This window comes from Trachurus japonicus, chromosome 4 (genome assembly GCF_045865225.1).
Source record: "Trachurus japonicus isolate A0001 chromosome 4, Traja_1.0".
Classification (NCBI taxonomy): Eukaryota; Metazoa; Chordata; class Actinopteri; order Carangiformes; family Carangidae; genus Trachurus; species Trachurus japonicus.
The window spans coordinates 29030611-29058610 of record NC_140910.1 but is presented as its reverse complement, the minus strand read 5'-3'; the positions used below and the strand labels follow the sequence as shown (position 1 = coordinate 29058610).

The 28000-nt window shown below is 41.7% G+C and overlaps 2 protein-coding genes across 4 annotated transcripts; one reads left to right on the top strand and one right to left on the bottom strand.

Annotated features, from left to right (window-relative positions):
• Window positions 1–21892, top strand: tut4 (terminal uridylyl transferase 4). Of its 3 annotated transcripts, none has more exons than XM_085775115.1 (30): window positions 1–143; window positions 3588–4174; window positions 5070–5221; window positions 6209–6325; window positions 6425–6602; window positions 6731–6819; window positions 6912–6963; window positions 7088–7157; window positions 7267–7393; window positions 7619–7738; window positions 9389–9583; window positions 9738–9912; window positions 10719–11266; window positions 12403–12553; window positions 13061–13147; window positions 13289–13392; window positions 13484–13541; window positions 14242–14345; window positions 14470–14559; window positions 15230–15343; window positions 15472–15549; window positions 15641–15818; window positions 15912–15959; window positions 16396–16478; window positions 16613–16728; window positions 17559–17713; window positions 17814–17911; window positions 18838–19402; window positions 21176–21349; window positions 21475–21892. In XM_085775115.1, the coding sequence occupies exons 2-30, from the start codon at window positions 3667–3669 to the stop codon at window positions 21561–21563; spliced, it is 4623 nt and encodes a 1540-aa protein (XP_085631241.1). In that variant the 5' UTR covers window positions 1–143; window positions 3588–3666; the 3' UTR covers window positions 21564–21892. The 3 variants fall into 3 exon arrangements, with proteins under 3 accessions (XP_085631241.1, XP_085631242.1, XP_085631239.1); XM_085775116.1 differs by having other exon boundaries at window positions 1–438; window positions 18838–18931; XM_085775113.1 differs by having other exon boundaries at window positions 1–438.
• A 1100-nt stretch (window positions 21893–22992) lies between these two features.
• Window positions 22993–26503, bottom strand: c23h1orf87 (chromosome 23 C1orf87 homolog). The gene is made up of 5 exons (XM_085775342.1): window positions 26424–26503; window positions 26105–26240; window positions 25528–25635; window positions 24152–24397; window positions 22993–23198 (listed from the first exon to the last, which is right to left on the bottom strand). Exons 1-5 carry the CDS (start codon window positions 26501–26503, stop codon window positions 23085–23087), a joined length of 684 nt encoding a protein of 227 aa, XP_085631468.1. The 3' UTR covers window positions 22993–23084.
• Window positions 26504–28000: the final 1497 nt, after the last annotated feature.

Here is a 28000-nt window from a genome sequence, read left to right as displayed (position 1 = left end):
GGGGTAATGTATTAACATGGCGTCAATGGCTGCTGTTTTGACCAGGGCCGTGGGATCTGAAAAACATTATGTATAACTGCAGAACTAGTATGGAGACAGCCACACAACAACAATAACCCCGAAATCTACTTTAGAGCTCCGAAGTAAGTTAACGCTTCAGTTTAATCCCGTGGTGTGTGTGTGATGAAATGGTCCAAGCGGTTTCCTCCCTGCCTTTAATGATCCGGTCGGTGGCAGCTGGGTGCCAGTATTATTTATTTCCCCGTTAGCTTCGTTAGCTTAGCATAAACGACCGGGCAACAGCGGCGGCGGCTAACGGCAGTGAGCTCACCCTGAGGGGGGGAGACGGCTAACGGGAGGGCGCCTGTCCCTGGAAGTCCGCGACGCCCGGATCTCCTTCGTAACGTACAACACAGGAAACGGTGTTTGGTTTTAATGGTGAGCAATTTATTTTATTTTATTTTATTTATCTCTCTATAACTGCGTGCTTTTGTTTTTTGTTTTTTTGTTTATGAAGTTGTTGAGCTAACGTTAACGTTGGTTTGTGGAGTCCCGTTGTGTGTGTGTGTGTTGTGTTGGAGTCTTTTATAAAGCCTCAGTTTCTGTTTCCTTTCACCTAAAACACTAGTGTTGTAATCAAGACCAAGACCAAGAGGGGTCAAAACAGTGTTGTAGTGGGTAAAGGCTACTGCTTTTTTAGGTGGGTATACACTGTTTTGACCTGTATCTAGCTAGATAGTTCTGTTGTAGTGGCTACACTGAAATATTAATGCATTTTCAGTGAGTAAGTTATACCTGAGTATCACATACAGACTACACCACTGGGTCGAGACCAAACCAATGCGAGACCATTTTTAAGACCATTATTGTAGTCAGTACCAGTCCTCATAATAATACTAATAATAATAATTGTGTGACTTGATATTTACATTATTGCTCAGCTGAAAAGAAAAGAAAATTTTATATAAAATCTATGAGACAAAGTGTGGATTGGACAGAATAACACTCCCACTATTGACACTGGTGCAACCACGTTTTTCAGATAGTTACAAAAGCATATAGGCTATACTTTTATAGAGCATTTTTAATTATCTTAATGTTATTGAATTACATCATATGAACCAAAGTGAGCGAGGGACTTGAGAAAGAGAGACATTTGCAGAAAGATCCTGAGCTTGACGGAGACATGAGTGTGAGTCTATAAAGCCTTTGCCTCAGTTTCTGTTTCCTTTCAACTGAAACACACACTCATCATTCAGTTACAGTGGCATGACATGCAAAAGTTTGGGCACTCCTGGTCAAAGTTTCTTTTAATGTGAACAATGAAGCAAGTGGAAGATGAAATGATCTCCAAAAGGCTGCGACGATAAAAACCAGCATTTAGCATTTTAAACCCTGAAACTGACCTGGACTCAACATCAGGCGTCTGCTCCTAAAAGGTGCGTTTGTGTTCAGAAATAGTGGAAAGTATCAAAGTATAGATATTTATTCCAGTACACTATACTCACTTAAGTATTTACTTTAAATTTTATGCTACTTCTTTTTCTAACATGCCATTGTGTCATTGTATTTGTCTACATTTATCTAACTCACATGGATATGAGTACTTAAAATAAAATAAAAAATAACACTTGGCGTATAGTATACATTTAAAATATAAAGCATTGTTGAGGTTTTAAATCAGTGGTTCTCAGTCATTTTGCCTCGTGCCTGTATTAGATGAGACTTGTTCTCTTGTTTTTGTATTTAAATAACATTACTCATCATATGTTGAGGATGAGAAGAATTACTTTCTATATTATATTAGACTGCAACAGGATCAAGATTGATAAGGCCCCTCTCTCTCCTGTAAGTTCATCATTTGTATAATGTAAATTTAATATGTTTTTCTTTACTTTTTTGTCTTCTGTATTTCCACTTTTTATTAAGGGACTTAACTAGAATGGATTGGGCTGTTTCTGTATTTCATGTATTCGTTTATTATGATGTGATGCCATAGTTTGATTTTTTGTCATTGGTCCTCTGCTCAGTCTTACAGAAGACTTGGATGGAAAAGACAAATAAGTCATCTCAGTATTTGAAAATATCATCACTTTACACAATATAAACTCAAAAAAGAAAATGTGATAATTGTTCAAGGCTAATTGGTAGATATCTATAATGTTTACTAAAAAGAAATGGACCAAAAATAAATTCATTTTTTCTATTTCCATTATTCATCTCAGGACCACTCAGATGTCTCTGGTGACCCTCTGACGGGGCCGGGCCCCTAGGTTGGGAACCACTTGACTAGACGTGATAACAGTAAATAAAGATGATGAAATGAGCTCCACTCTGAGCAGCTACAACAATAAAATACATAAATTTAAACAATCTGGCAACGTAATCTAATAATAAAGATGATGATAACACAAAGTAAATGGGAGCCACTCGTCTGCTGCACACACAACACTTTCACTTTGATTTATTAAGTACATTTGAGAAGTACATTACAATAACATCTGAGTGCACTTGTGTTTAATGAGTCATTTAACACCACCATTATTTTCATTTTAAAGACTTCACCTGATTTAATGAGATTCCTCTTTTCACTGATGCGTAGTGGCATACAGTACACTTTAGGACAAGCAGCATATTTAAGATGCAGCTGCTAACTATTTCCAATATTATTATATATTATTTTGATCGATCAGTTAATCCTCCAGCTTTTAAAATGAAGACAGTGATGTTTTCTTGTTTTGAGAAATTAAAAACTAGAAGATGTTTGACATTTTAACTTGACTGAAAGACTTGAGCAATTGATTAGTGATCACAACTGTTGCCACTTTATTTTCTGCTTCGCTTTTCACAAACAAGTTCAAAGAAGGGTCATAAAATATACTGTATATAATAGCTGCTCTCAGGTCTGCCCTTTTAAAAGTTTAAACAGTTCAAACTGAGTTTTATCTGGAACAAGGAAAAAGAAAAGTCTTGTATCAGTTTAGTTTCTGCACTTCCTGGCTTCCTGTTCAGGTTCAGGATAAAAGTATTAATCGACTTTCCTTCCACTCTTTGATTCAAAGGTTTGTCCCTGTTAGAGCCCTCAGATCCACACTCGCTGCCCTTTGCAGCAGAAACTCAGAACAATAAAGTTACTTTCTGTAGTTTTGGACCTAAACTCTCCTCCTACTCCCTCTGGGTCTGAGCATGTAACATGTTTCTATATTTTTTAATACATTGTCTCAGACAGAGAGATGTTTCTGCTCTGATATCACAACTTGCACCAGTTAGTACAAGGCCTTTTGTTAATATTTTTCACTCTGTCCTTCCTCTTTCTGTCTCTACCTTCATTTGATTATGACTCCTCCTTTCCGTGGAAAGAGGAATCTTAGAGTTGCGTTTCATTTCAAGGAAAAAGAAAACATGAAAATGATTCCTCTTTTCAAGGAGAGAGGGATAATAATTCATGCACACAATATTCTAGTAAAGTAAATGCACTGTAAGTTTGTCTTCGCTTGAACTGACAAGATGCAACAATTATGTTTTTTGATTTTTGTCTTATCTTGACTCATGTGCTTTTCCCCCCCACTCTCTTTTCCTGACTCTAGATTTCAGGTGGCCTGCCTCCCTGGTGATCCTCAGCGAGGTGTCGACTCCACCAGGGACAGCAGCAGCAGGACAGGAGGGATGGATGAGTCCATAAGTCCAGTGAAATCAGTCAAACACTCTCAGCCCAGAGGAGGCAAAGCTTCGGCCAACGAGAAGTCAAACAAGGAGGCTTTGGCGCAGAGAGACGGCGTCCGGCCCGCGGCCCGCAACCTCACCGCCGGGAAGGATGACCACGGCGTAGGCAGCCAGGGGGGCCGCGGGCAGGGCAAGACCTCTGCGGACCGGGACGGCGTCCCGCAGGACAAGAGGAGAGGACGGGCGTCCAGGCTGACCAGGCTGAGCGGGAGGACGAGCTCCGGGGAGAGAGGCAAAGGCAAAGTGGCGAGTTCGCAGCAGCAGCAGCAGCAGCAGCAGCAGCAGCAGCTGGCGACGCAGGCTCCAGACTCCAGGGCGTCTGTGTCTGCAGACAGCAGCCCCTCGGCAAACAGAGAGACCCACTCTCCTGTGGTGCCCTGCACACCTGAGAGAGGCCTGGCGGAGCCGGCCCGCAGCTCCGCCACCGCTCCAGCCCGGGAGAAGCCCCATGGTGGGTTGGGTTTTTAGTTTTTTTTTTTTTTAAAGGTATATTTTTTGGCTTTTTTTGCCTTTTTATTTGATAGCACAGTAGATAGATAGATAGACAGGAAAGGGGGAGGCAGAGAGAGGGGGAATGACATGCAGGAAAGGTCTGCCTGCGTTGAGGACTGTAGCCTCTACATGGGGCGGCCGCTTTAACCACTACTGCGCCACGCACCGCCCCTTAGTTTTGTTTTTTTACGTTCCTGAGATGACTGTCACTCTGTCGTCACAACCTCAGGGTTCCCACGTGTCCTGGAAAATCTGGAAAACAAACAAAGTCAAATGTCCTGGAAAAGCTTGAGTTGTCCTGGAAAGTGATTTATTATCTCATCATGACATCAGCTACCAGAGCTCTATTTGACTTTTTCAGACCCTGCGAAGGATTTCGTTTCCAAAAAAAAACAAAAAACAAAAGAACAAACATGTTTGTGCTATTCTATGATAAATTTGTTAACATTTCTAAGCATTTAAGATATGATTTCATTAGTTAGAGCCGTGGACTGCACATCTTTAAATCAGATTTCTGGGAGAGAGAATGAGAGAGAGGAATAAACAGAAACAAACTGATTAAATGTACAAAATAAGGTACCATTGTAATTGTCATTGTAAATTCCTACCAATTGTATGTTACATTAGGTAAATGGACCAGTATTTCTTACATTTACCTTTACTTTGGTGCACATCTGCCTCTGTGTTTCCAACATAATCTTTTAAGTGACGGTATTTGGAAATCTTTACGATTAAATTAATTGTGGCGTTTAATACCGCGATTAATTGTGAAAACAAGTAATCATGACATCCCTAGTGGGAACCTGCTCTGACTCTGCTTCACTTCACTGCTTTCTGTCTTTGTTGTCGAACAGGGGCGAGAGCTGCAGCTCTGATGCACCAGTCGGCTGAAGAGGGCACAGAGGGGAGGCCCCCCGCGGAGGACGGGCCCCTCACAGAGCAGCAGCTGGGCCTCCGACAGGCAGAGGAGCGCCTCTACAGAGACTACATCCACCGCCTGCTGAAAGTGAGGAAACAGTCCAGTCATGCAAAATGTATAGAAAGTCGGTGTGTACAGGAGGGGGGAGGGGGGGTCGGGTGTTTGTGTCTGCAATTTGCGTATTTGTCAGACTCATCTAGTAAACGGTGAAAACAGCTGAACAATCACAGGTGATCAAAGGATTTACATGAGGAGGTTAGACTCCATGATGTTCATCAGTAAATAGAAACTTAACCCAAAACATGAGAATCTGCTGCTTCTCTGAGTTTGATATTGTTGTAAATTAAACATATTGTTATAGATTCTTTATTCAGGGAAAAACAGTCGATTGCCGCCTACAGCTGCAGATTGATTCAGAGAAAAATAAGCAATAACTTTTCATTCTTGTTTTAAAAATGCAAAAAAATGGCTGAAGGAAAAAGCAGTTCTCACCCTCTGATGTGAACGTTTCCCACTCGCCGTCTCTGGTTTCTCTCATGACCTGATCAAACATCTCGGCTAGGTTGAAAGTCTCTCTGCTGCATCACTTCACGTGGCGAGTTGACGCCTCCGGGGCTCAAACATAGAAAACAGACTCCTCATTCAAATAGAGGACGTGTTGTGTCTAGGAATTAAACTTTTGAAATTCAGACTTTTCGTTGAGGGAGACGGCTCTAAAATGAAAATAAAATTTTAGCCAATTTAATGGTAAAACAAAATATATATACAGTATACGTCTGGAGGGGATCTTTATACTGATAAATAACAGATTATATCTAATAAGGAATAATAATATGGTGCCCCCCCCCAAAAAAAAAACGGATTAAAAAAAAAAAAAAAACCTGCACACAAGAGCAGATAGCTCCTGTTGTTTTTGTGCAAGACTTTAAGATTGTAGGACTCGTAGTTCTTGTTTAGGGTGAAAACAAAAAGAAATGGGGATTTTATTCTTTTTTATCATAATAAGTTAAACTCCTCTTCTGCTGAAAAATGTGTGTAAAGTGATTGTTTTTGCCTCCCTCTGTGTTTCCACAGCAGTCCCCCGAGTACCCAAACTATCAATACTTATGCAAGCTCTGTTCTGTGCACATTGAGAACATCCAAGGAGCACACAAACACATCAAGGAGAAGAGACACAAGAAGAACATCATGGTACGAGGAGCAGCTTTGAACTTTTGCAATTCATTAAATACACCTTGGAATTATAGTAACGATTTATAATCCAGGATTTTTTTTTTACATATCGTGCAGGAAAAGCAGGAGGAGAACGAGCTGCGCGCGCTCCCTCCGCCCTCCGCTGCTCAGCTGAAGGCCGTGGACGCGGCCGTCCGGGAGACAGCCCGACAGCACGGGATCTCGGAGGAGGACTTCGAGGTCCGGAAGGCCGTGGTCGTCAGGATGGAAGAGATCATAAAGAGGCACCTCTCAGGTTGGTCTATGTTTACCTCAGCCAAGTCGTCACACGTTTGTCACAAGGTTTAGTGTGTGTGTGTGTGTGTGTGTGTAAGAAAACACTGCATATAAATAATTCCCATTGTCTTTCCTTTGGTTTTCCAGCCTGCGCTCTCCGTCTCTACGGCTCATGTCTCACCCGCTTTGCCTTCAAGTCGAGTGACATCAACATCGATGTCACCTACCCTTCCTCTGTAAGTCGGCTTCGGCTCTTTCACGAGGCGGCGACGTGTTTCTTCTCAAAAAATCTATTCACTTCACTCGATATCTCTGTTTGTCTGCACAGATGACACAACCTGAAGTCTTGATTCAAGTGCTGGAAATCCTCAAAAACTGTTGTAAGTGTTGCATTTTCAAATTTTTCTTGCAGGTCAGATATGTTTTATTGTTGTTAGAGCTGTTAGATTATTATTTATTATATAAATATCTTCCAATATTTTAACTTTTTTGTCTGTTTTTCAGCGGAGTTCTCCGAGGTGGAGTCAGATTTTCACGCCAAAGTTCCTGCGGTGTTCTGTCGGGATGTTAGCAGGTGAGCGTGTCTGAATTTGAGCATTTTAAATGATTATTTTTCACACATCACATCAAGTTGTGTTTTTTTTCAACCTTGCATTGTTGTCTTTTTTTCTGTATCTGTGCAGCGGGCTGTTGTGTAAAGTCAGCGCAGGTAATGATGTCGCCTGTCTCACCACCAATCACCTGGCAGCTCTGGCTAAACTGGAGCCCAGACTGGTTCCACTGGTGCTGTCTTTCCGCTACTGGGCACGGGTACGTCTTATTAACCTTGTTCTTCTGTGTTTTATTCATGAGTATGGATTTTAAATGACATTTACGACTTCACACAGTAGTGATAATGGACGCATTGGATTTTAAAGCAGCTCATGTAGTCTCCTTAATTTTCTCTTACCAATTTGTTTTTTCTGTTTCTGCACAAACACATGATGTCACTTTTTTATATTTTATCAAAATATTTTTGTATTTTCATCCTTGCAGCTGTGTCACATCGACTGCCAGGCCGAAGGCGGCATCCCCTCCTACTCCTTCGCCCTCATGGTCATCTTCTTCCTGCAGCAGAGGAAAGAGCCCATCCTCCCCGTCTACCTGGGCCGCTGGGTGGGTCAAGTGTCTCTTACACCAAAAACTCTTTTTGAACTAATTTTATGATAATGACAAGTGTTCAAATTGAAATAAGGCAGCAGGTTGTTAGATCCTCATATATCTACAATAATTAAAGATTTGCTCATTTATGTTGTTTCAGGCAGTAGAGGTTAATTAATTACACTTTCTATACTATTAATTTCCCTCTCAACGAGAGATGATCATATTGATGAAATGCATTTTTTAAATAGGTTTCTCTTTTGGTAAAATAGAATACAGTTATTAATGTCAGTGTTACAGCCTGGTGTAATGCTCAGGATGCATGTTCATCTGTCTCATTATGAGCAGGGAAATGAATTTTTTTTAGCACCATGTTCCATATATTTGCATATTAATGAAGGAAGTGATTCGACGCTGCCACAAGTTATATAAAAATAATGACATGACCCATTTAACTGAGATCAGATTGATCACTGCTGCCGTCACTGTTGGGAGCTGTTGCCGTGCACAGGAGGAACTCCTCTGTGTTATTTGTGTCAGATTAAATGGAAACATTTTCCCTCCTGAGGTGAACACTGTGGGGTTTTTTTTAGACCCTCAGGCTGTTTGTGCTGCCGGCTGCTCACAGAGCTGATGATGAATGTGAGATGCAGAGTGTGAAGAATGATGTAATTGCTTAAATGATCAAAAGTTCCCAGGAGTCACGCTTGAACCTTGGGTGCATTATACAAAAACAAAACAAACAACAATTTGAAAAATGTCAGAGAGTCAGGTCAGTCTCGTTGTGCCAGTTGAACCAAATGTGGTTTCACACATTTAATACTGATACACACCTAGTTTTTGTTTTTATAATGAAGTTGTGTCCTCCTACGGGGCACGAGGTCCCTGAACGTGACATGTCCCATTTAAAAGGCTTTATTTGTATTTATATACAAAACAATTTTTACTTTGTCGTAATTCAGTGGAGGGGTCTGAACACTTTCTGAACACACTGCAGAAATGCCACCATCAGACTGAGGCTTGTTAAAAGGGATAATTCAACATTTTGGCAAATTGGCCCATTGCCATAATCCCTATAGTTTTAGCAGTAGGTTCGTTACCTTTAATTGTCGGTGCAAGCTATTTTTAGAACGGCGGAGCAGAGCCGCGAGCTGCTCAGAGCTACGCTACGGAGGCTAATGGGATTTCTTGGTTTCCCCTCATCAAACTCATCAAATACACAATCCAACAACTCCAAAATGCTCTGGTGGACAAGTTGTGACCTGCACATTCACCAGGCTATGAGATAATAACAGAATGTTTCGAGACAGAGTTGTTTTAGAGGTAAAAGCAGAGACTGCTTGCTGAAAAACTGCCCCCAACAGGAACGCGCATCAGTGGTTTTGCATGTATTTACCTCTAAAACAACTCCGTCTCGTAATGTCTTTTAGCTTGCACTGACAATTAAAGTTAACAAACCTACTCCCAAGACTATAGGGATTATGGCAATGGGCCAATTTGCCAAAATATTGAACTACCCCTTTAACAACACAGGCCTTATTTTTCCCCATTATATCTCTTTCTCTATCTATAAAAACTCTTCTTCTGTCACAGAGCCTTTAAAAAAAAAACCCTCAGATATCTGGTCTTGATGATTAGTGAGTTGACTTCCCTCTCCTCTTTCAGATCGAGGGCTTCGACGTGAAACATGTGGACGAGTATCACCTGACTGGAATCTCTCTGGACACGTTTGTCCGCTGGGAGCACAGACCTCCGAGCACCACGGAGGGACGAGGGGAGAACAGGAACGAGGCCCGAGGAGACGCCAGATCCAGACCTGAGCAGCATAAATATGAAGATAATTTTTGCTTTAAGGGCCAGGTGAGTCACTAGGCTGCTGCTACGGCATCGCTGTGTCGCTGCACAGGGACACTTCATGTTGCCTTTGATTCAGATCTTCCACTGCACATGTTCATGATCTCTATTTCCCTTTTTTTTACCTTTTACCTTTTTTTTTTTTACTTTTTCTCCAAAGTCCCGCTTGACCTTTGACCACGGTAAAGGTGTGCCGCTGGGCCAGCTGTGGTTGGAGCTCTTGCGTTTTTACACACTGGAGTTTGCTCTTGAGGAATATATCATTAGCATCCGCTTAAAGGTACTGCTCTCCAGGGAGGTAAAGAACTGGCCTCGCCGCAGGCTCGCTATCGAAGGTAAGACATCTCTCTTGTTTGGGGAAATCTCACTTTTACAGCTTTGGAGTAGGGCTGCGCAGTATAAGTGGTATTTGCGGTAGACGGTGGAAAATTTGGCCCACGGTAGAGATTTGAGTTCTACCGTCCTATCGTCGATGACGTCATTGCACCTGCCTCAGAGACAGTGGAGCAGGAGAGCTTGTTAAAAAGCGTTGCTACGTCCGTGATTTGGATTCGGTTCAGCTGTAAAGCAACAGTTGGTAAGTTGACGAAAGTGAAAGTAAAGTCGGCGACTTTATGAACCTCGTAGAGAGAACACGTACCGTATTCATAGCAACCGGAGACTCCAAAACAATCTCACATCTCGCTCACCATGAAACACACTCTTGTTTCTGTGTGTGTGTGTGTGTGTCTCGGATGTTGAGTAGAAAAAGATAAGTTGCAAGATGTGTGGAGTGACAATGACAGCAAACAAACATAACACCAGCAATTTGACCATTTATGGCATTGTTATTTGCACCATAAAGTGCTGGTTTTAATTTTGAGTTTTGAGATCTGCTTTCTGCACAATAAATGCTCTAAAAATTACATTATTGCTTTAAAAAAAGCTTTGCTATAGGACTACAAAACAAATTCAGAAACACGTCCATTATAATTTTTACACTTAAATTTATACCGCGATATATACTATATATACCGTTACCGTGAAGGGATTCGATTTATACCGTGATATGAACTTTAGGTCATACCGCGCAGCCCTACTTTGGAGATAAAACAGAAATTCACTCGGCGTGCTCTTTTCTCCTCTTCCTCTTTCTCTTCAGATCCTTTTGCCTTGAAGAGAAATGTTGCACGAAGCTTGAACAGCCAAATGGTGTTCGAGTACATCCAGGAGCGCTTCCGCACAGCTTACAAGTACTTTGCGTGCCCCCAGCGGAGGGGCACCGGGGGCCGGCACAGGGGCAAGAAGGCAGGCAAGCAAAGCGCTAAACTGGAGGGGACTGAGAGGAAAGAGGAAGAAGACGACGAAGATGCAGACGGGAAAGGTGGGAAAAATCCGAGGGAGGACGAGGAGCCTGACAGCGACGACGAAGATGGTTCAGATCCGTCCAGGAAGAAGGATGAGAGGATTTTAGACGCTCGCCTCATGGACATGGTTCTCAACGAGGACCTCAAACCGTCTGTCTCCCCCAACGGCCTGCTGGACAGTGACAAGGAGGGGGAGGAGGATGAAGAGGACGAGGAGGAGGAGGAGGAGGAGGAGGATGATGAGGAGGACGAGGATGAAACCGGTGCTCCAGAGAAGGACGGGCCCGTCGCACCACAGGATCTGCACTATGTGTTCGATAAGATGCTTTTCACCGGTGGGAAGGTAACTATGATGAAGTCACCACTCAGTTATGTGTCAGAGGCTGAAGCAGGGTCAAGTTGTAGATTATTGTAGAGTTTTTCTAGCTGCAGTGTTGGAGGAGTCTTAAGTGCTTTATTTACAAATGATGGCAATTTCCTTTAACCTCTTTTTTTAATGAAAACACCTTCAGTCGTTACGGATTCTTCACAAATTTTATTTCGAAATTTTGGAACTTTTGTTTTTGCAAATTGTTATTTATGCAAATATCTTGCACTTATTATCTGGGGTGATTCAGAGGCTGCATCCCTGTAGAAGTGTAATGTAGGTAGGGCTGTCACAATCATAAGGTTTTAGTTGACGATTGATCGCTATACAAATAATTGTGATTAACAATTTAATTATCTCTTTCTGATTATTTTATGCTGCTGTCATAGTAAAAGCTTTAACTGTACAGTGTAATAATACACACACACACACTTTTTGAAGGAGAAGTAGAGCCAGTTATTGGCTTTGCAGCTAAATCCATGATGCTGATGTCAATAGATGCTCATCGAATATTAGAAATGAAGCTCCTCGAGATAAACAGTTTGTGGCTCCACTCATATGTCATTAAACCAGAGCAGAGGAAGAAGGAGGTGCATCATAATGATGTCATTGAAAGAGGATCAGTCAAATCTCAAATGGTGTAAAATGACACCAAGAACTAGTGATGGAAATGTGACATTTCTGTTGGTTTCATCCAGCTGTTTTTTTATACAGATGAATAGAAACGATTTTAACCATTATGCAAAATAATTATGATCAGGTGATTATGTAATAATATTTCTGACAGGCTGACATGTTGGTGGTCTGATCTATTTATCCTCAGCCACTATTGTAGATGCGTAGTCTGTTGTCTCTTTAAAGTGATGGATCACTGGTGTCCAGTGAGTCTGGGGACAGGTTGAAGGATTCACCTGTGGGATCCTTTGTTACCCTGGAAATGAAGGAGCGTTAGAAACCCGACAGCCTTGTCACGCTGCTGTGATGTAACATGTGAAGGATGAAGCCTGTGGATTGAGACGCAGCCACTCTGTGTGTGTGTGTGTGTTGGTTAAAAGCTGTTCATCACAATATCTGGACTCCTTTTCTCCTCTCCCCAACCCACCCCCCTCCAGCCTCCAACTGTCGTGTGCAGCATCTGCAAACGAGACGGTCACCTGAAGGACGAGTGTCCCGAGGACTTTAAGAAGATTGAGCTGAAGCCGTTGCCTCCGATGAACGAGCGCTTCAGGGACATCCTGGACGGGCTCTGTAAACTGTGCTACTGTACGTAGTCGACGCTCACGCTCTGACTTTTACTACACTTCACACTCTAAAACACTGATAGTTGATATTTAGGTGAATGGATCTGATCTTATCTACTTTAGTGTGACATGAACGAGGAACAGTGGCCTGAAAAACCACAATACTCAATCATAATAATCAATATTTAGGTCATTTTAGCTGCTATCTGTTATTACTGATTGATCTGCAGAACATTATTCCTCCTTTTTATGTAAAAACCTTGTCAGAACTGATTCAGATTCGGCACATTAGTTAAAAGGACTCTAGGATGACCTGATTCGAAGTGGGGTTTTGTCCATGTGAACCCAATATCTGCAACACCTTGAGGGGAGTTTCACTGTTCACCTTTACTCGCGGGTTAACTGATTAGATATTGGTGGCTAAAGAGTGTGAGGTCAAACTTAAAAACTGACCCGTAACTTAAACTTCTACTCATGAATAAATAAGTTGCAGCTCTGTGTGACTGAGCGTCTGTTCTGCTGTCTGTAGATGAACTGTCACCTTCGCTTGTGGAGCAGCAGAAGAGGGAGCAGATCCTCCTCGGCCTGGAGAGGTTCATCAGGAAGGAGTACAACGGTGAGAAACAACAAGATGCAATATCTCTCCTGGAAGGCTTTTATTGTGAAACAGCAGCATTCGATGCAGCGCTTCTATATTTATTATATTGTGTATATGTTGTATAGAAATGATCATTTCTCCCTGTGTGTGGTTCCACAGATAAAGCTCAGCTCTGCTTGTTTGGTTCCTCCAAAAACGGTTTCGGTTTCCGCGACAGTGACCTTGACATCTGCATGACTCTGGAGGGTCACGAGACCGCTGAGGTAAACATCGACAAACACACAACATGTACACAACACTCAGACATGTTCACCAGAGATGTGACCCCTTCTTATTGTTTCACTGTCTGAGCAGAAGCTGAACTGTAAGGAGATCATTGAGGGCCTGGCAAAGGTGCTGAAGAAGCACACAGGTGAGTTAAAGGGGCATTTCAGGTTGTGTGAGGAAGTCATGATCATTTTTGTTTTGTTTTGTTTTAATTTACAAGGACATATTCAACATCTGTCCAGTGCAGGTGTTTGTAGCAGATACTGATTTGCAACATCTGTCCCCAGAAGAGGTTTTATGAAATTGAGAAATTGAAACAAGACATTAGATTAAGTACAGCTAGGTACAAGTAGACATTTAAAGGTATTAACATTTAATTAACCAGGATTTGTTTGCCCCCTTTTAAAGATGTTACAGTTTAGATTAGATTTGTATTGATCACTTTATAAGAGCTGCTGTGGTTCAGCTCTGTGTGATCTTTTTAATGGAGCTGTCGAGGGGCTCAGGAGGAAGTGCATTTTTGCAAAATTTGCAAAACATAAAATCTTGTTTCTACTTAAAATGCAACAATGATGAAACAGTATGTGCTTTTTGTCAAAGATTTTTAAGGCCTGGTTATAGAGACCTTGAAATATCATTTCATTTAGGAACAGCAAATGTCAGTCAATTTCTTACAAGTTAAAAACGATAAAGATTAAACTTGACTCATCGACTTTTGACACTTTTAGAAAAAATCTGTCCTCTTTTTTCAGCAATTTGTCTTCCATCAAGACGAACGCTGTAGGTGCATAGGAATATATTTTAGCACTGACTGAATCTGATTGGCTCTGATCTCACCGTCACAGGTCTGAGGAACATCTTGCCTATCACCACAGCTAAAGTGCCTATAGTGAAGTTTGAGCACCGACAGAGCGGCTTGGAGGGAGACATCAGCCTTTATAACACGCTGGTGAGTGAAGCGTCCTCTCACTCCACTGTCACATTAAATATATATATATTTTTTTTCTTTTAAAATACGTGTTGAAAGTGCTGCTTGTTAATTAGTTAGTAACATGGACTGATAATCTGTGCAGGCTCAACACAACACCAGGATGCTGGCTACGTACGCAGCTCTGGATCCACGTGTGCAGTTCCTGGGATACACCATGAAGGTCTTTGCAAAGGTGTGTGAGAGCGGAGCGGCTGCTGATACAGTAACCTGTTTGTTGTTGTTTTTTTGTCCAATTGGGATCAGATCACACAAGATGTTCACGTTGGTGTTCTTACTTAGATTTTATTAATTATTACAAAGTTTCACAGCAGTGATTCAGTGGATCTGCTGCTGCATTTCAATGTCTTAATCTTTGTGTACCAATTTGACAAAATGCAAAATAAAAACAACTCTAAACAAAAGCACCAACCTTGCAACAACATATCTGATGAGTGTTTACAACGTTCTGCCCTCCTGAGGGTTTACTTTTTTTGTGATCGTGAAAGGGCGTCACAAATAAGACATCAAAAAGTGTAATTGTGGGTTTAATTGTAACTGTAAATACAATATATACACACACTGTTAAGAATAAGAATAAGGTTTACTTTATTAATCCGCAACGGGAAATTCATTTGTCTGGCAGCTCATCTATTTGCAGTAGAATTAAAAAAAAAAAGCCTGATGTCTGTAGGTACAAGGGATCTTCTGTATTGCTCCGTCCTGTGGTAAAGAGACTTACTGACGTTACTGATGGGATAGAAATAACTGAGCAGTGATTTTGAGAGTATCGCCTGAGGATACTGATTCATCATCGTCACTGTCTCTAACCTGGAGCCTAACCTTCCTGCCTCTGTTGCTCTCAGCGCTGCGACATTGGAGATGCGTCCAGAGGAAGTCTCTCTTCGTACGCGTACATCCTGATGGTGCTTTACTTCCTGCAGCAGAGGCAGCCGCCGGTTATTCCCGTCCTGCAGGAGGTACCACTCACTCACCGATCAATCAATCAATCATCTTATTACTGTAGATTGAGAAAAGAAAATCAGCTTTTACTTTAGATAAAAGCGCGTTTGGCTTCGTGCAGTAACTCTGTATCGTGTTTGTTTAGATCTTCGATGGGCAGACCGTCCCCCAGCGGATGGTCGACGGCTGGAACGCTTTCTTTTTCGACAACCTTGAAGATCTGGTGAGTCTGTCTCTTTTTTAAACTTGAGCTGGCGTTCGTTATCTAAAAGTCGTTCTGAGTTTTAACAGTGTTTTTTCCCGCCTCCTCTCAGCGCCGGCGTCTCTCAGAGCAGCAGCCCAACACGGAGTCGGTCGGCGAGCTGTGGTTGGGCCTCCTGCGCTTTTACACCGAGGAGTTCGACTTCAAGGAGCACGTCATCAGCATCCGCCAGCAGAAGCGCCTCACCACCTTTGAGAAGCAGTGGACCAGCAAATGCATCGCGATCGAAGGTGCAGATGTGCTTCTGCTGAATGCTCCGTCTTTATAATGTCGTGTTTAGGAGTTTTCTCCTTTTAACGCCTTCATCTGTTCTTCCTCCACAGATCCGTTTGATTTGAATCATAATCTTGGTGCTGGAGTTTCTCGCAAGAGTAAGTGATCTAGTCCAACAGGTTTTTTTTTATTTTGCTTTCTTTTTCATATAATAATTAGTATTTTAACTGATGCTGTATTCAGCTCCCCTTCTCCATGAATATTTAAGCACTAAAACAAACAACTGTCAATCAGACATGATGCCAGTATTTCTGCAGAGGCCATGTTATACATTTATTCATGAAGTGGAAATACAGTCTAAACCATATTGTTGCACAGATTCACAAACATTTTCCCTTCAGCCTGAATGTATATTATATATTTTATGTGTAATAGAGGATTTTTTATTCACTCTGAATAAAAGGTCCAGAGCGATGGCTGCTTAAAAAGTTCATAAAACCTTGTTATTGTTGGAAGTATTTCTCTTTTGGGGGGGTTTGATAAATAAATGTGAAAATGTCTCCCTCCTCACGCTGCCTCCGTCTCCTCCTCCAGTGACAAACTTCATCATGAAGGCTTTTATAAATGGAAGGAAGCTGTTTGGTACGCCTTTCTACCCGGCCCCCGGCACTGAAGTGGTACGTCGTTCACGTCTTCCTGTGTTTACACAAAATGAATAGAAAAAATTAAACTTTAAGATTTTTTGCTCCTCTGTGCTCTTCGTGCTGAGGGAACTGGGTTTTACTGAATCGTCCTCCCGTCTCTGCCGCAGGACTACTTCTTCGACTCGAAGGTGCTGACGGACGGTGAGCTGGCGCCCAACGACCGGTGCTGCAGGATCTGTGGGAAGATTGGACATTACATGAAGGACTGCCCGAAGAGACGCAGGTTGCAAATGCATGCAAATATTTCTCCCTGATTGAATTAAATGAACTATAAAATACAGAGAAATTATAAAAAATGTTGATAAAACTTCTATTTTGGTGCATCTGAATTTCAAAGGAACAGGTAATGCAGCACTACTGTTGTTTTATACAAATCAATATCATGTAGTTGTGAGTCTATGGGTGCCACGGCAACAGTGACATCATAATGTCCAGTATCCATGTGTTGGCTGCAGGTCATTAGCCCCCTCCATGTTCACAGATGTGACAACGCAAAGTCAGTTTTGTCCCAGAGAAGTTTCTGATCCTGCTGATGGATGTTCAAGTGTTTAATCTTCCAATATGTTTGGTTTTAATTATTTGGTTGATGCTGTGAAAAGAGGGCGGGTCATCATGATTGACAGGTGTGATGGGAACTGGCTGTTTATGTGGGCGGGACCTTGATATTGTGGCTCCGCCTTCTTTTCCCTGTTGCAACCAGGATCGAAAAAACAACAACAAACTCACGTCGTTATAGCTACAAGTTTATTAAATGATCTGCCAGAGGAAAAATCACAGGTGAAACAAATTCATGGAGATTTTTATTTTTTTGAGGAAACATTATGTTTGGTCAGATGATAAAGGTATAGTTACATTTTTGCAGTGAGGATTTTACTCAGTCGAGGCTCTGAAGATGTTATGTGCCTTTTTTGTGTTTATGAACCACTTTGTTTCGATCAAAAAAAAAAGAGAGAGAGAAATTCATTTTTTGGCTTTCAATTGGAAGCAAACAGAAACTTTTACAGCATCATCATTTTTCATTTGTACTGATCCTCTGTGTTCATTCCTCTCCAGGATGAAGAAGAAGGAAAACGACAAGGACGACGACATCAAGGAGGAGGAGCGGGAGCCGAAGGACCGACGGTGTTTCCAGTGCGGGGACATGGGTCACGTACGCAGGGACTGTCCCGACTACCGCCACCTCAAACAGAGGACCGCCGGAGCACAAGGTCGGTCAACACATTCACATATAGTAGCTTTATATGGAAAGATTCACTACTGATTTGGATGCAGCAATAAAAATCAAACATCTTTTTGGTGTTGTTGCAGCTCCTCACATGGTACGAACGATGGGCAGCTCCCAGTCCATCCCCATCCCTCAGGCCGCTGCAGACTGTCCTGGACGGACCAGACAGCCCTCTGAATGTGTGAGTGCAGCGCTTCGATGTTCAGAAAATAACAAATACCCTAAATTCTCAACTAAAAGCTGACTCTCAATTAGAAGCCGGGTCTTTTTCTGTTTTCTGCAAGTTCTCGTGAATGTACAAAACCTCTCACAGCCCACGATCGCCCGTTTGTGCATTTTCTAGGCAGCTTCATTTGTGCTTGAGTTCTCAACGGGTCTAAAAATTAAAACATGGCCCGTTGAGAGCCGGAGCCGCATTTATTTCGAAGTTTAGTCGCGGCTGATTAAATTTCTAAATGCTCTGGATCCGACTCTTTCCTTCTATTCTCACTCTTTTAAACAGTAAGAACAGAACGATTTGACAGAATTGTATTTTCCATCTTTGCTGAGCATAAGATTTGTTCAAAATTAAATCAAAGCCTGTCCCTATGGAAGCGTATTGCATTCACTTGAAAAGTGAGTAATTAATTTCTGTTTTTCGTGGTTTATATTGAAAGGAAACTACCTGTTACTACAGAACACCACCTCAGAGAGTGTCACTCAGAAAATATCAGAGTGGTCTGATGTAGCACCTTTATTTTGAAATTAGTCCTTACGTTACTTGCAGGTGGGAGATTCTCGCGGGATTTTGAAACCCCAATAGCTAAGTCGGAAAAAAATTACCACAAAAAACAGAAAAAAAAAGTCAGAAAAAAGTTAAAACGTATTCAAAAAAACAAACCAAAAAATAAATAACCCATAAAAACAGGATTTTTTTTTATTCAAGTGAATGCAATATGCTTCTGCATGTCCCGTATAGACGCCTGTCTCTAATATTAGCCGGGTCAGTTCGGCAGTTGAAGCAAATAAAAGCCCGGCTTCTATTTGAGAATTTATAGTGAGAAGATTTGTGAAGATTTCTGAATCTGAATATAAACAATAATTGATTTTTGATGTTGTGTCTTTCAGTCGGACAGTCGGCAGACTCCGCCCTACTCCCCCCAGCCCTCCGCCGTCACCCAGAGTTCCTCGCAGGCCTCCAGCTCCCCTCAGCCCGCCCACAGTAAGAGCAGCTCTGGGGGTCCGGTGAAGCCGCCGGCCCACCCCCAGGTGCCCCTCTCCCTCTTCAGCTTCCCCACGTCGCTGCCCGGCCAGTACCACCCGGGGGCGCTCACGGCTCTGGGGCTGCTCCCCTCCCACCAGCCCCACCAGTCGCAGCCGGGGCAGCCCCACCACCCGGTGCACCTCCCCTCCACCTCCTGGCCCATCCACGGCCCGGTGCTCACCACGTCCTCCCCCACAGCCCCCTCCCCGCCCGGCCTCAAGTTCAACCTGCGCTCGCCGTCGGGGAACGGAAGCCCCACGGGCTCGGGGGGCAACCCCAGCCCCATGAACCTGAACGACCCCAGCATCATCTTCGCGCAGCCGGCGGGGAGGCAGCTGGGCATCGGGGGGCCGGGCCGCGAGGGGCACTGGCACAACCACATGGCACAACCCGGGTCGCTCATGGGCAACGGCACCGTGGTCAAGTCAGGTAATGAATGAATATGAATGAATAATTATTTTGATTATAAAAAATCAGGGGACAGTACATATCAATGGACACTTTCATGTAAATATGAAGGATTATAGCATCAGCTAATTTCCATCCGTCCCTAGGAAGGTTGATGTTTAATAGGGCTGGGAGGATATGCTTTTCTCCCGATTCGATTCTTATACGATTTTTTGGATGGCAATTCGATTGAAATTGCGATTCTAGGATATTGCAGATTCTCTCGATTTTTAGTCTGCATTTTTAACATTTATCTGCACACAAATACTGTAGGAGCCTATAAATTAACATACTCCAGTATAAAGTGAACTTAAACCCTTTTCAAAACCTGTACTGTCTGTATGTAAAAAAGGCTAACAAATGCACATTGCACAATATTTTAAAAAATTCAACAACAAAAAAAATTGATTTTTGAAAAAAAAAAATCGTCAAAAAAGATATTGCGATATTTATGTGAAGCGATTTTTTTCTCCCACCCCTAATGTTTAACATTGTAATGTAAGTAAACAGGGATATACTAACAGTAAAAAGGTAAAAAAAAAAAAAAAATACAATAACAATAGAAGTGACAGGTACAGTACATCATAGACAGACAATGACTCATGACAGACCAAGAATGAGAGGAAAGTGCTAGAGCGCTAAATCACTGTTGTGTGTGTGTGTGTGTGAGAGAGATCTTTAAAGAGCCACTCAACACTAATTTGACCGTTCTGAGCCACTAAACTTTATCTTCAGGCTTTTTATTGGACCATTAAATGATTCTGTCGTATTCTATAGTTTTTATTTCACCAAAAAGTTTATTGATATTCTCTCCTATGAAGGACAAAACAGCAACAAACAACAGAAACACACCAGTGATTTTCAATAAATGCATAAAACTCAACCAAATAAGACCGAAGGGATGTGGCAGATGTGAGCAGACTGTAGGGAAACGGAAGATCCACCCAGATGATGATCGGGTCCGATGGTTGTTAGAAACAGGAAGTTCACCAAGGACGGTTTCAAGCTAATTTGCATAACTGACAGTAAAGTGGTCCCGTTATGACTTTCAACTCAATTTTATTTATATAGCACTTTAAAACAACCCTAGTTGAAAACAAAGTGCTGTACATAGAAACATAAAACAATTAATGGCAATAAAATAAATAAAACAGACAGTAGAATTGTTGTTTCATTGTTTTTAGAAGCAATTGGAAACAATAAAACAATAAATAGAAGCAAACCATAAAACACTAAAACAAGAGCAGAGTCGATATAGCCAGGGAGTAAAAAGGCAAAATAAAAGGCAGGGATGAAAGACAGATAGGGTGAAGCCTACAAACAGTCTGATGTCTAAGTGTACGAGGATTTAAACATCTTCTAAAACAGCCCAAAACACACAATGAACACTATTTTCCCCTTTTTAAAAAAATTAAAAGTGATGTTTAGTTTTACAGTGTATTTTAGAAACGAGGCGCTACACCTTCACAGAACCGTTAACACACACCCATCAAATAAAATACTAAATGAAAATACTTTTTTTTTCTGCCAGTGTTCAAATGTTATTTTACATTTTGGATGAAATAATTGTAAGACATGAAAAGTTGAATTCAGGTGTCGAGTTGCTCTTTAAATGAATATTAACGTTTTAGACAAAGGGTGACATCTGAAACCCTGGACCTGCACTGGTACTGGAGTTTTTTTGAGCTCTGTGTTGTTGTTGTTGTTGTTGTTGTTTGTGAGTCACTGAGTGTGTTGTGGTCCTGTGCCCTGCAGAGTCCGGACACCACCCGGCCCAGTTCGTGGGCGTGAGCCAAGGCTCTCGGTTGTGGGAGCACAACAAGACGCCCCAGTACGCGCTGTCTCCATCGTGGCCCTACAGGATGCCCCAGAACTTCATCCAGCAGGGCAACGGAGGCTACCAGCCCAGCAAACCCTTCATGGCCCAAGGTTATTATTATTATTATTATCATCATCACCGCTCAGACAGACACACAAACAAACAAACAAACAGCAGCTCCCCGTTTACACTGACCTGACTGGACTTTTTTGTTTTTTATTCTCTCCTCCCTCAGGTTCTGTGGTGCATCCAAACCCGAACTTCCCGCTGGTCCCTCATGTGCGACACCAAGTCAACCTGAACTTCATCCAACAGAAGAAGTGAACTTGTATCTACTTTTAATTAGGGTTTATGGTCAGTAACATAACAAAGCAGAATTATGTACTCTTTGCATCATTTGATCGCAGGAATTTTTAAAATGAATTTTATCATTTTTGTACAGTTTTTATGTTTTATTTTTTGTCTCATTACATTGATTTGTGATACAAATGTCAAATATTTTAATACCCCCATTTTTGAGGGGGTCCAAAAAACTGTTTTTATTTTATGTGTAAAGTAAGGAGGAAAAATGTAAACCTTTATTTTTATTAGCTGTATTCATACTTTGCTTGCCACAAGATGAAGGCTTTGAATAGACGTTTGTTTTAAAAACAATCTAACATGTCACCCTAAGTATGTAGTGCCAAACGCAGGGATAGCAAGAAAAAAGGGAAAAAATCTTAAATATAAAAAAAAAAGCTACAAAAAAAATAAAGAAAAAAAGCAAACAAAGTTTGTTTTTGTGTCGTGTGGGTTTAAACACACAGTCTGTAACTTCTGCTGCTTGTGACAAACGAAGCGTCGGAGGTTGTTGTTTTTTTTTTCTTTTCCTGGAGCTGGATCATCACAACAAACAGACCAGGTGATTAAAACCAGTAAAAAGTTTCTGACCTTTCACCAGCCAGATGTTTTTACCATGTTATTACAGATGTGTCCTCTCAACAGCAGAGACACAGATTCAAACAACAAATTAAATAGTTTCACTTAGAGAGAAAAAAAAGAGTGATTTGTCGATTTTCTGAAACAGGACATCTGGAGGTTGAGGTGCTTCTCTTTTTTTTTTCTTTGATAACTTCTGATCCAGATGTTGGACGACCAAAATCTTTCACCTATAGTTAAAACCGTTGAAAACCACCAGGGTGTAAACACAACAGTGACACATGACGTTATTTATCAATAAAATCCAGTTTGATTTAAGAACATATTGTAGAACATATTCATTGTAAGGCATTTTAATGTGTAAATGTTACATATTATTACAACTAAACACTCCTGGATCCTGATGGTTTTACATACTCAAAATCTTACCAAGAATATTTGTCTTACTTCTAGTCAAAACAAATCTCACTATACTTAAAATAAGACTCATCACATAAATAGTAGCTTGTTTTTAGACACGTTTTACTTCTTTCAAGCACATTTTCACTTGAAATATGTAGAAAAATCTGATAGTGGAGCATGTTTTTCTTTCTTATTACAAGCTATAAAAAAAAAAAGTGCTTTCACTGGCAGATTTTTCTACTTATTTCAAATGAAATTTAGTTTGAAACAAGAAAAAAATTATCTAAAAAGTCAATTTTTAGGTGATGACTCTTATTTTAAGTGGAAAGAGATTAGTTTTAAGTAGAAATTAGACATTTTGACAAGAAATAAGACAAATATTCTTGGAAAGATTTTTAGTTTTTGATATTGACACAAGCTGCTACGATGCTACGGTGCTGAGCTCTGGTTTGTTTCCTCACGGAGCTTCGTCCGGTTCAGAGGTTGAAGAAGAAGAAGCTGCAGCAGCTTCAGCTTCAGTTTGGTTCATGAACGTGGAGACAGTGGCTTCACCTCGCTGCTGCTGCTGCTGCTGGTGGCGTGCAGCTCCTCAGGGAAGACGGAGGTTTCAATGAACTGCAGGAGGTTTCTGTAATGAATCTGGAACAACAACAGCACAGAGTGAAGCAGCTGACCGACACAATGAAAAGGTGAGAAGAACCACGTACAGGCGACTTCTGGATGTGAGGTGAGGTTGAAAGCTGCAGGGAAAGCGAGTAAGTGGAGTCGAGTTCAACTTGTGATGGTTTGCTGTGAGATTTCGAGGACTGGTGTTGGAGCAGACTCTGACCACAGGGGGCGCTGCTGCATCAGGGTTACTTTAATACAAGTGGTTGGTCTGATGTACAAGTAGGTAGCTGCTGTCTGTGTCTCTCACTTTCTATAAAAATTGAACAGAGGTCAACAGAGGCTGATTGAATTGACTCATCTCTTGTTTTCTTCCTCCCTTCTCTCTTTTTTCCTTCGCTCCTCTTTTCTCTTGACAATTTGTTTTACAAAACCTGCTTCTCTTGTAGCCTATTTCTTCCTTTCCCTCCTTGGCTGCCCTGAACAATTTTAAATACGTATGCCCAACTATGGTGTGTTCTTGTAGCCTAAATTATATTGAACTGTTTGTAAATGCTCTTTTGCAGGTATTTATATTATTATCCAATGACTGGATCATTTTGTCTAACACTTCTGTATTTTTACCTGAGCGCAGTTTGAAAGCAGAAAATCTCTCCAATGTTATTTGATCATCTTTAATTTGACATATTTGATCAATGTGGTATCAAGATAGTATGAATGTACATGTGTACCCATTTATCTTCACTTGGATTAAAATGATGATCACTTATTTGTCGTCATGTTGGTCAAATTTTAACTGATTCAACGTTTTAATGAGCAGCAGAGGAGCAGTGGTGACGACAACTTGGTACGAGGTGACAGAGTGAAACCACAGCCAACTCCTCCAGTCCAGGTGGAGATTTCTCTTTTACTCGTCATGTGCTGTTTTTTTTTTCTTTTTGTTTGTGTTTCTTCTGTGCAGGTGAACTCGAGTGTTTCTGTCTCACCTGGACTGGATCGTCTTTATCAGAGAAGATGCGCAGCAGCAGAGAAAATGTCGGCAACTTGAGTGGGACGTGGTTTTTCAGGAACAGGTGAGTGATCTCTGATCGATCCACCGTCCCGCTGAGGGAGGCGTCCAGAGCTGCCACCTCGTCCTCCGTCGACCTCAGAGAGGAGAGCTGCCAGTCACGCAGCTCGTCTCTGACAGCCAGCGACAGCTCAGACTTATCTCTGCAGTCAGACTCGGCTCTCTGCGAACAAACAGACCAGGGAATCATGGGAGAAGAGAAGAAGCTGCAACTGTGGATCATTGATCTGGATGATGCAGCACAGAGCATCAATTATTAAAGGGATGGTTCAACATTTCCCCTATCCCTATAGTCATAGCAGTAGGTTTGTTACCTTTAATTGTCGCTGCAAGTTATTTTTAGAACGGCGGAGCAGAGCCGCGAGCTGCTCAGAGCTACACTATTGAGGCTAATGGAATTTCTTGGTTTCCCTCATCAAACTCATCAACTACACAATCCAACAACTCCAAAACGCTCCGGTGGACAAGTTGTGACCTGCACATTCACCACGCTATGAGATAATAACAGAATGATACAAGATGGAGTCATTTTTTTAGGTAAATTCATGCAAAACCGCTGATGCACGTTCCTGTCGGGGCAGTTTTTCGGCAAGCAGTCTCTGTATTTACCTCTAAAACAACTCCATCTCGTATCATTCTGTTATTATCTCATAGCGTGGTGAATGTGCAGGTCACAACTTGTCCACCAGAGCGTTTTGGAGTTGTTGGATTGTGTATTTGATGAGTTTGATGAGGGAAACCAAGAAATCCCATTAGCCTCCGTAGCGTAGCTCTGAGCAGCTCGCAGCCCTGCTCCGCCGTTCTAGAAATAGCTTGCACCGACAATTAAAGGTAACAAACCCTACTGCTAAAACTATAGGGATTATGGCAATGGGCCAATTTGCCAAATGAACTATCCCTTTAATTCTGGAAAAATAATCAGTGTGATTTACACCTAAAAAGTAACATTTTGCATGTTAATGAGATAAGATGTGCTTGGAATCACAAATCCAATCAAAGAGTTTTAATAACTGAATTAAAGGCTGGTTTCAGCAGTCAGGGCCTTTATCCTCTAAATCAAAGGGAATCTAGAAGATTAAAGTTAAAGAGTCAAGTCTGGGTTTTTATTATGTGAAAGTGTTTAAATCAAAGGTTTAGTCTCCCTCATTTATTTAAGTGTTTCTTCTTAATTATAGGAGTTTGCCTTTAGTATTCTGCACGTGCGGTGACTTCACTTATAAGTTATTTATAATATTTTGTAATGCATATGACTGAGAAGTATCTTTTTTTTAAGTGAAAGCTTTAAAGAGGAACCTGCTGTGTTGTCTCAGGCTGTTCAGTGACTTGTTGTCGTGTCTTCAGGTGAATGTAGGACCTGGACCGGTCACCTGAGGGCGCCGTCACACACAACCTGTCAGGGACCTGAGGAGGAAGGAAGGGCCACAGTCAGACAGGGACTAAAACCATCGGAGGCCTCACACAGGTGAGCACAGGTGACACACATGAAGAGAACTCAAGCACCGTGTAGGGATAAATATGAATTAGAAGTTGTAAACTAAAACTTAAGCTCAGGTAAAATAAGAAAACTGTAGGAGTGTGATGAGAGTCTCCAGTCCAGTTCACAGTTTTTACATGTGTGGGAATCAGTGTGTTACTTGTGGATGCATTAATGGGCGAATTTTCATAATCTTGATAATAATTATAGAAAAGATGACGAATAAATTTATTAATTTTAATCAGAAGTATTTAGTTCATTTACTGGAGTCTCAGAACACAATACTAAAGTTAGAAATGGAAATACTCGAGAAGAACCTGAAACTTTTAAGCATTTAATTGCAGCACTTTGCTATATAAACAGATTATTATTGATTATCAATAAAAGACACGTCACCTGGTTGATCACGGCCCAGGCTGCAGAGTCCGGCCTGCTGTGCAGATGTTGCTCAGACCTGGACACATCTGGCTCATCTGCAGGTTTCTCACAGTCCTGATGTGCAGCTTCAGCCTCGGTCCCCGTCGACGTGTCTCTGCTCAGGATTAAACACATCAGGGGTCACTTGGATCTTGTTCTTCAAATTAAACTTGCATTAAAAAAACAAACAAATAAAAGCAAGTCAGGATTAAAATGACACGACCAATAATCTGTGATAAACTCCCAGATGAACTTCAGTGACAGTCAACACTGGGAAGAGACTGGTCTTTACACTCACTCCTGGATGAACTGCTTCACTTGTTTGCTGCCGATGATCTTGACGACGAGTCGAGGGGCCGCGTTAGATTTCTGAGACATGATGCAGTGACAACGTTCTCAGGTTCCTCAGAGACACGAGACGATCAATCACACACACACACACACACACACACACACACACGGTCGGTCGTTACAGTGACAGGAAGTCTTTGTCACATGAGGAGACCAACACAGTAAACGGTGTCTGTCTGTGTAACTGTGTAACTGTCCTTTACTTACACACACATTTAATCCACTTCTCACTCCTTCTTTTTTCCTTTCCCACGACCAACTGGATCCAGTTTTTTGTTGAGTGTGTGTGTGTGTTTGTGTGAGACAGAAAGCTGCTTCCTGTTGTCTCTTTCTGCACCATGGTTACCACTCTGCACCCGCCCCTGAGCTGCAAACGCCCGACACACTACAGCAGCAGCAGCAGCAGCAGCAGCAGCAGCAGCAGCAGCAGCGCCCTGCAGAGGACTGAGGCTCACTCCAGCACACAAACACTGGTGTGTGTGTGTGTGTGTGTGTGTGTGTGTGTGTTTTACATTGAAGGCTGTAAAAAGGCAGAGGAGGGAAAGTTGATGGTTTGTGAAAATGAATCAAAACACATCATGGCTTTAACTGGATTTGCATTTACTGCATGTTTTCCTGTCCATCCCTACTGTGTGCACATGATGGTGTGTGTGTGTGTGCACCAGGCTGCAGTGATGGAAGAGCATTCAAAACCATCATCCAAAATACTGTTATCCTTACATAAATTACAAAAACACTTAAAGGGATAGTTCAACATTTTGGTAAATTGGCCCATTGCCATAGTCATAGCAGTCGGTTTGTTACCTTTATTTGTCGGTGCAAGCTATTTTCAGAGCCGTGAGCTGCTCAGAGCTACACTACAGAGGCTCATGGGATTTCTTGGTTTGCCTCGTCAAACTCATCAAATACACAATCCAACAACTCCACAACGCTCTGGTGGACAAGTAGTGACCTGCACATTCACCACGCTATGAGATAATAACGGAGCGTTACGAGACGGAGTTGTTTTAGACGTAAATTCATGCAAAACCACTGATGCGCCTTCCTGTTAGGGGCAGTTTTTCAGCAAGCAGTTTCTTTATTTACCTCGAAAACAACTCTGTCGTTCTAAAAATAGCTTACACGGACAAATAAAGGTAACAAACATACTGCTATGACTAGCAATTATGGCAATGGGCCAATTTGCCAAAATGTTGAACTATCCCTTTAACAGGCCTGCATGAAAATCTATATTTATATGGTAAAAAGTAAAATGACTCATTGTGAGGAGTGTTGAATTATCATTTTAACAATTTCTCTACTTATTGTGTTGTTTCCTGCCTGAAATGTTGCTTAAACTGATAAGTACAGTAACTCCAATGATGTACAGAGAGTTATTCCTCTCCTCCTCTGCCCAGCTGTCCACCCCCCCTCCCCCCATCTCTTATGCCTCTGGCCATCATTTAACAAGGGAATCAATTGGTTGAAGTTAACTTAAATTTTTTGCAAAATCATTAATTAGAGAGATTTTTTTTTTCTAATTAA

Coding starts and splice junctions, on each gene's coding strand:
- tut4 (XM_085775115.1), top strand. CDS start 3,667: ATGGATGAGTCCATAAGTCCAGTGAAATCAGTCAAACACTCTCAGCCC. Junction 16,729..17,558: donor GACTGCCCGAAGAGACGCAG/GTTGCAAATGCA, acceptor ATTCCTCTCCAG/GATGAAGAAGAAGGAAAACG. Junction 21,350..21,474: donor CAAACCCTTCATGGCCCAAG/GTTATTATTATT, acceptor CTCCTCCCTCAG/GTTCTGTGGTGCATCCAAAC.
- c23h1orf87 (XM_085775342.1), bottom strand. CDS start 26,503: ATGTCTCAGAAATCTAACGCGGCCCCTCGACTCGTCGTCAAGATCATC. Junction 24,398..25,527: donor AGCCTGAGACAACACAGCAG/GTTCCTCTTTAA, acceptor GTTTGTTCGCAG/AGAGCCGAGTCTGACTGCAG. Junction 23,199..24,151: donor ATAAAGACGATCCAGTCCAG/GTGAGACAGAAA, acceptor TTGTTGTTCCAG/ATTCATTACAGAAACCTCCT.